Source organism: Trachypithecus francoisi, unplaced genomic scaffold (assembly GCF_009764315.1).
Source record: "Trachypithecus francoisi isolate TF-2019V2 unplaced genomic scaffold, Tfra_2.0 Lachesis_group1, whole genome shotgun sequence".
Taxonomy (NCBI): Eukaryota; Metazoa; Chordata; class Mammalia; order Primates; family Cercopithecidae; genus Trachypithecus; species Trachypithecus francoisi.
In genome coordinates this window covers 129,221,870-129,230,424 of record NW_022681454.1, presented here as the reverse complement: position 1 = coordinate 129,230,424, position 8,555 = coordinate 129,221,870, and the positions used below count along the sequence as shown (strand labels likewise).

Genomic DNA, 8,555 nt, shown 5'->3' with positions numbered 1-8,555 from the left:
CACATTATTGTCCAGACTAATTTTACAGAGATACACCCCTATGTTTTCTTCTGGTAGTTTTACAATTTCAAGTTTTACTTTTAAGTCTTTAATCCATTTTGAGTTGATTTTTGTTTATGGTATTAGATAAAGATCCAATTTTATTTGCCTGCATCCAGTTTTCCCAACACCATTCACTGAAGAGATTGTCTCTTCTTCATTATGTGTACTCAGCACGGGGCATTTTTTTTTTTTTTTTGACAAAAATCAATTGACTTTAAATATATGAGTTTATTTTGGGGCTTTCTATCCTGTTCCATTTGTCAAACTATTTGTTTTAATGCTAATACTATACTATTTTAAATGCGATCATTTTACAATATGTTTAAAAATTAGGGAGTATGTTGACACTGACTTTGTTCTTTTTGCTCAAGGTTATTTTAGCTACTTGGAGTCTTTTGTAGTTTCAGACAAATTAAAGATTTTTTTTCTATGTCTGTGAAAAAAATTATAATTTTGATAGGCATTGCATTGAATCTGTAAATCCTTTTAAGTAATATGAACATTTTCACAATATTAATTCTTCTGCTCTATGAATATGGAATCTATATTTTTTATTTGTGTCCTCTTCAACTTTTTATCAGTGTTTTATAAGTTATATTATACTTATCTTTCACTTCCTTAGTTAAATTTACACTTAAGTATTTTATTTTTTTCTTAATTTTGTAAATTGAATTGTTTTCTTCATTTCCTGTTCACATATTATGTAAACTTATAGAAATACCACTGATTTTTGCACACTGATTTTATATCCTGCAACTTTGCTGAGTTAGTTTATCAGTTCTAACAATTTCTCTCTCTTTTTTGTAGTCTTTGGGCTTTTCTATATATAAGATCAGGTTATCAGCAAAATGAGACAATTTTATTTCTTCCTTTCCTATTAGATAGTTTTACTTCTTAGTCTTGCCTAATTGCTCCGGATTGGACTTCCAGTACTATGTTGAAAATAAGTACTGAGAGTGAGCATCTATGTCTTGTCCCCAGTCTTAGAGAAAAAGCTTTCAGATTTCAGAAACTGAGAATGATGTTAACTACTGGTTTGTCACATAGGGTCTTCATTGTTTTGAAGTATGTTTCTCATATACCTAATCTGTTGAACGTTTTTATCATAAAAGAGTGATGAATTTCATCAAAATATTTTTCTGCATATATTGAGATAATCATATCATTTTTATTCTTTATCTTGTTGATGCTGAGTTTCACATTTACTGATCTGCATACGTTGAACCGTCTTTAAATCCCAGGAATAATAGCCCACTTGATCACAGTGAATGATTCTTTTTATGTATTATTGAATTTGGTTTGCTAATATTTTGTTGAGAATTTTGACATCCATGTTTATCAAGAATTCCTATAATTTCTTGTAGTGTTATTGTCTCGCTTTAGTATCAGGATAATGCTGGCCTTGTAAACGAGCTTGAAAGTATTTCCTCCACTTTGATTTTTTTGTAACAGTACAGAATAATTACTACTAGTTTTTCTTTAAATGATTGGTAGCATTTTGCAGTGAGGCTGACCATCCTGAACTTTTCTTCGTTGGGAGAAATTGTAGTACTGATTCAGTCTCCTTACTCATTATTGATATGTTCAGATTTTCTATTTATTTATGTTTCAGTCTTGGTAGGTTGTGTTTCTAGAAATTCATCCATTTCTTCTAGGTTATCCAACTTGTTTGCATATCATTGTTTATAGTAGTTTCTTATGATCATTTGCATTTCTGTGGTAACAGTTGTAATGTCTCCTGTTTCATTTCTCATTTTATTTATTTGATATGTCTCTCTTTTATCCTAGTCTACCTAAGGGTTCTCCATTTTGAGTATGCTTTCAAAAAACCAACTCAGTTTCATCGATATTTTTATTGTTTTTCTAGTCTCTATTTTATTTCTCCTCCAATCTTTTTTTTTTCCCCTTCTGCTAACATTGAGCTCAGTTTTTTTTTTTTTCTTTTTCTAGTTCTGTGTGGTGTCAGTTTAGATTATTTGAATTTTTTTCTGATATAGATGTTAATTGCTATAAATTTTTCTCTTAGGATTCGTTTTGCTGCATTCTATAGGTTTTGGTATGTTCTTTCCTTTTTCGTTGGTCTCAAAATACTGTTTTGATTTCCTTTGGTTTCTGTTGAGATCTAGTGCTTGTTATGAAGCATTTTGTTTAATTTCCACAGATTTATGTATTCACCAATATTTTTCTTCTTAATGATTTCTAGATTCATATAATTGTGAGACAAAATATTACTTAATATGATTTCTATATTCTTAAAGTTTTAAGACTTGTTTTAGGTCCTAACATATTGTCTATCCTGATTAACATTCCATATGTGCTTAAGAAAAGAGGAATGTGTCTTTTGATGTTTGGAGATCACATGTTCTATATATGTGTGTTAGGTCCCTTTGGTCTAAAGTGTAATTCAAGTTCAATGTTTTTCCATTGATTTTCTGTCCAGATGCTCCTTTCATTGTTGAAAGTGGGCTATTGAGGTCCCCTACTATTACTGTATTACAGACTTCCCCTTCCTTCAGATTATTTTATCACTACTTTATATACTTGGGTGCTGTAATACTCAGTGCATGTATTTTTACAAGTGTTATGTCCTTTTGGTGAATTGACCCCTTTTTCATTATGTAATGACATTTTTTGTCCCTTTTTATATATTTTGTTACTTAATATCCATTTTGTCTGATATCAGTATAACTACTCCTGCTTTCTTTTTAACATTTCTTTGTGTGAAATATCTTTTACCATCTTTTAATTTTCAATCTATGTGTGTCTTTTTTTTTTTTTTTTCGAGTAGAAGTATTTTTATTTCAAGGCACCATAAAATGATGATCTCTCTAAGAAACACCTCTCCTTCCATGTGTGAAAATCCTTGGGCGAAAAAAAAAATCCCACACTGTGCTCTTGGCCATCAGGATCATGGAAAACAAACTTTGGTGAATGCGAGCAACTGCGCCAGACAGGACACAGGTTACAGGGCCTGATGTCACTACGGTAACTGACAACCTTGGAACGGACCCTACTGCTGATGTTTCAAAAGGACACAGACGTGAACTGGTCACTTCTAATTAAGAAGAGCCAGCGGGGTGGGGGACGCTGAAAACCAAAAATCCACGTAGACATACGTGGCAGTGAGAACGTCTGTCCTCCCCTTCCTTCTCCTCACTTCCTCTCCTCCTCCTCACTCAGGCTGGTATTCTCCTGGTGTGCAGACGTCAGCTTGCCCTGCAAAAGGGCTGCCAGTTTTTTACATGTCTTTTTGAGAAACGAGCTGCCCGGGTGAGCACTGTTCACGTGAAGGTACAGGTCCTCCTGGGTGGAGCCCGTGTAGCCGCAATCCTCGCAGACGTAGAGCTTGTCCCGCCGCTGCTTATAGGCGTACTGCTGCTGCACCCCGTGGATCTTCTTCAGGTGGGACTCCAGAGAGCAGCGCTGGGTGAAGGCTTTATTGCAGACGTTGCATTTATAGGGACGAATGCCAGTGTGGGTGTGGACGTGACTCTTCAGGTCGAAGGTGTCGTTGAAGCCCTTGCCGCAGAAGGTGCACAGGTGTCTTTTCACCTGGTTGTGGCACTTGAGGTGACGGTTCAGCATGCGCTGCAGACGGAAGCCCTTGCCACACAGGTCGCAGCTGTGAACCACCGAGTCGCGGCACGTGCCTGTGGTGAACTTGATTTTCGATCTGGCGACCGGGCGCTGCTTGGCTGCCAGGTGTCCATCGGGGCCCTCGGCGTCGCCGGGCTCGGGGGTTTCGCGCTCGGGGGCGTGCGGGGACGAGCTGCTCTCGGCTCCTCCAGGCTCCCCCGCGCTGCTGCTGCCGCTGCCGCTGCTGCTGCCGCCGCCGTCGCTGCGGCGGTCCTCGGGAGGGTCGTGGAGCAGCCGGCCCAGGCCCACTGGGATGTAGGTGTCTGCCCTTTTCTCATCCGGGAGTTCATCCCAGCTGCGGACCGAGACCCCCAGGCTCCTCCTCTTCACCAGGAAGACTTTGGGCATGGTGGGGTCCCCTCTCCCGACAGCGGCCCCCTCCTCCCGGCTGCTCCCCGCTAGGGGCGACGGCGGCGGCTCCGTCCCCGGCTCCCGGCGGCCAAAGCCCACCTTCCCGCCTCGCCTGCCCTCTTCCTCCACCCCCCGCCGCGGCGTGGCCCAGGCCTCTCCCCCGCACGCCTGCCGACTCCCAACCTCCCGGCTGGGCGACACCTATGCCTTAAATCGCGAGTGACACCACGCCGGGGAAAAAGTTTCATAAGGTGGAATAGAAAAGGCACCAGGAAACTTGGGAGTGAGCATGCGCCCTGCAACATAACGGTGTCAACAAGCTCGCTACCTGTCCGACCGGTTCCGGCGGCCGGGGCTGCCTGTTCCAGCCCTTCCTTAGGCATGAATGTTTGCAAAAGAATTTAAAGTCTGCTCTTCCCCCTCCTCTTTTTAAGAAAGGAAGAACATTTTTTAATCAACCCCCGCCCCATTCCCCCATCACCTGCACCTCGAGGCGAGCTCTTCGAAGTAAACCGCAGGTTCGCCTCCCAGGGCACCCCTCCGGTGAGCTGGGGCCTCCCACGAGTTGTCTCCCTCCCCCGCCCGGTGGATTTGTCTTCGACGAGCCAGAAAATGGCTCAGTTCCTCTGGACCTCGTGGAGCCTTCCCGGGGCTTGATGAAATCAGGGAGGTCAGAAGGGCGAGGCGGCGGGAGACTTCCAAGGATTCTTTCCAGGAAGCCAGCATAGTGAACATTGGCTACATCTTCTCGCCGCCCCTACCGGGGAGGTAGGAAAGCTTTGCATTTATTATTATATCTGTTTGTTCCTATCAACCTTTATGCCTGGAGGAGAGAGGGAGAGAAGGAGGGGGAGTTGGTAAAATATGCCAAGTTTCTAAAGCAGTTGTGCTCACGTTGGGGGACGCGCTGCCCTTCCCAAGGCCTTGTTCCGGTGCGCCCAGGACAACCGGCCCAGCCTCCTGTATCGCTGCGGCCGCCCTCCTCCAGGAGGTCGTCAGACGTGTGCCAGCTGCCGAGTGCTGCGGGGGCGCGTCTGATCTATGTGTGTCTTTACATATAAAAGATTCATAGTAACGTAAGTGTTTTGTAGACACCATATGGTTAGATCTTGGGTTTCTGTTTGTTTGTTTGGTTGGTTGGTTGTTAATCCAGTCTGCCATTCTGTGCCTTTTGATTGTAAAACTTAAACTATTTTCATTCAAAATAATTAGCGATAGGTAATCATTTGCTATCGATATTTTTTAAAATTGTTTTTCTGGTTGTTTTGCAGATTCTGTTTCTTTCTTCTTCTCTTGTTGACTTTCTTGCTGAATTGGTGATTTTCTGTTGTGGTATGCCTTGAACTCTTTCTTTTTGTATTTTGTGCAACTCTATAGGGTCTTGCTTTCTGATTACTGTGAGGCTTACATTAAACATTTTATTTTTATAACAGGCTACCTTGAGCTGACAATAACTTTCTTTACATGTACAGAAACTCTACACTTTTACTACCTCCCCTGACCCTTTATGATTTTGATACCAAGATTTAAATTTGGGAGAAAATTTGTATATCTTAACAATTTATTGTAGCTACAGTTGTTTTTAACCTTCATGGTAGAGATAAACTTGCTTTACATACTGAGTTTATAAATATTAAAAAATTCTGAATATGTCTACATATTACTTAGGTCATTTAATTTTTTACTTGTCAATTTTTGTTGTTGTTGTTGTTATTAATTAGCAGTCTTGTGTTTCGGCTTACGGGACTCCTTTAACAATTCCTATATGTCAGGCCTGGTAGAGAAGAACTCCTTTAATATTTATTGATTTTAGAAACTTTTTATTCCTTCCTCATTTCTGAAGGACAGTTTTCCAGTGTAAAGTATTCTTGATTGGCAGTTTTTTTTTTTTTTTTTTCTCCTTTCAGCACTTTGAATATATCATCTCACTCTGTTTTGGCCTGTAGAGTTTCTGCTGAGAAATATGTTAAAAGCTGACTGGGGATCCATTGAATGTGGTATGTTTCTTATATTTCACTGCTTTTAGTAGTCTTTCTTTATTTTTTAATTTTGATAACTTTATTATTATGTATATTGGTAAATTTTTTGTGGGAGTAAATTTTATGGGAGCTTGCTAAGATTACTGCACCTGGATATTGTCATCTTCCCCCAAACGTAGGAAATTGTTAGTCATTATTTTCTTAAATATACTTACTTATTCTTTTTCTCTCTCTTTTCCTTTTATAATTCCTATTATGCAAAGACAAATTTGTTTGGTGGCATTCCATTATTTCCATGGGTCTTTATTATTTTTTAATCATTTTTCTTTTTGCTCTTCTTACCGGATAATTGCAAATGTCCTCTTTTCAAGCTCGCTGATTCTTTTTTCTGCTTGTTCAAGGCTGTTGTCAAAGATTCCTGATATATTTTTTTATTTCAGTTATTGTACATTTTATATCTAGGGATTTCATTTTTTTATTGTTTCTATTTCTTTATCACATTTTTCATTTTGTTCACAAATTATCAAATTTCATTTAATTTGTTGTCTGTCGTTTTTTGGACTTCCCTGAACTTCTTTAAGATGATTATTCTGATTTTTTTTTTTTTTTTTTTTGGTCAGTTGTTTCACAGATTTCTGTTTCTTCCAGGTTAATTATTGGAGTTTTATTAGTTTATTTTGATGGTCTCACATTTTCTTGAATTTTTATAATCCTCATGTTCTTTCATTGGTGCCTGATTTAAGAATATATATACTTCTTCCAACAGTTGTTGGAAGGTGTTTTAATTTTTTGAGAACATTTCATCCTGTTTTCCATAGTGGCTGTGTAACTGGGGACCTCAATTATATATATATAAATTAATCACACAGTATCTTTTTCTTCCTTCTCACTCCTTTTACTCCATCATTTCTTCCCTCTCTAGACACTCCCTCCAGCAATGTATCCTTATCTAATTTTGCTTTTGCTTAAGGAATTCCTGAGACTGATTTTGAGACAAACCAGGCACATAGCCCAGATTCAGGAATTTTCCTACTTAGAGGGAGTCATGAACAATTAGTCTACTACCATCAGGCCAAAGTCAAGATAACAACAACCATATATCTGAATAAGCAATTTCCCAAGGTAGCCACTGAAACAAAGACACAGAGACCCTGCACCTCGCACCACTCCTGCATATACATTAAAAAATGTAAGATGGTCTTTGTGAATATAGTTCACTATCTTCTCATTTTTCTGGCTCTCCAATTAAACCTGCTTTTCTTTCCAATAGTATTCATCTTTTGTGTGAGTACCCAAAGCTGGGTTCAGTTACAGTTGTATTATTTATATTCACACCAACAATGTACAAGTGTTCCAATTTCTCCACATAAATGGAAAAATTTAGTACGGCTTCTTTCTCTTCTTTTATTTTCAGGTTTTCTTTGGAAACATTAACCTATAACTTATTACCACTCTCTTAATTCAAGCGGAAAAATCTCACTTCTTATTTCAGAGAAAAAATAAATTTATTAAATGTACATTTTGAAATGCCAGTGTGATCTTAATTATTCTCCTTTTCTTCTCTCTTATTATTAGAGGAGGAGAGTTGTTTTTTGTAAATAATATTACTTTTTTTTTCTTTATAACATCTTTTGTTCATTATATTGGGGACTGTATTCTGTAATTGATCCGTGCCTTATCATAACTTTACTTCTCTTTACTGGTTAAGACAAGTGACATTAACATACTTTCAGTTACCATACATCTTAAAGACTCTTTTTCGACTACATTATTTTTTAGCCAGTCAACAAATATTTATTGAGTACTATGTGTTATTCAATGGACATATATGTAAATAAAAGACAGATGCTTCCTGTTCTCATAATTTACCACATCATGGAAGAAAATAGACACCACAACCTAATTAAAATTTGGAAATTGCACTGTACAAAATGATAATAAAGAAAGTTATTGTGTTCTAGTAATCTATTCCGTGAAAGATTATTGTTTTTCATGTACTGATAGTTTTCTCTGAGTAAATACAGTAACTAAAAGTGTTAATTAATTGTTAATTTAACCATAAGTGTTAGAATGCTGAATGGATTCTTCCACTCCACCACTTCAAACTTGTGGAAGAGCATTGTTCTTAAGTACAGACTTCAAGAATGAAAAAAGAATAATGTTGAAAGGAAACCTTGGAATTAAAAAATAAGATTCTTTGTGTTTCACCACTGTGCGTTCCTTGTCTTCAAGTCTCCAGTCATTACCAGCATTAAGATGAAGCACCTTGCTACCAGGAAGTTCACAGTTGACTTGTGCTAGAGTTCTTATAAAGAGTCAATGTGCAGGCATATTCTAGCTACATGTACAACCCTAATTTTTGATTTTCCTACTCTCTGCCAAAGCAGAATTCTCCAAAATAAGATGCAAGCATAAATTCAGTTTTTATTTTAAAACAATGCTGACAGGCTGCTACATCCTATTCTAAAACAACTCACAGACCCATAGTTGTAGAACATCATTTTAGTTTGGCTTAAAACATAATGATGAGGAATGTAATCATGATGT

General features: G+C 38.1%; 1 protein-coding gene across 1 annotated transcript; it reads right to left on the bottom strand.

Annotated features, from left to right (window-relative positions):
• Window positions 1–2,921: 2,921 nt before the first annotated feature.
• Window positions 2,922–4,276, bottom strand: LOC117084804 (transcription factor Ovo-like 2). Its single transcript, XM_033213296.1, has one exon. The coding sequence runs from the start codon at window positions 4,024–4,026 to the stop codon at window positions 3,196–3,198; it is 831 nt and encodes a 276-aa protein (XP_033069187.1). The 5' UTR covers window positions 4,027–4,276; the 3' UTR covers window positions 2,922–3,195.
• Window positions 4,277–8,555: the final 4,279 nt, after the last annotated feature.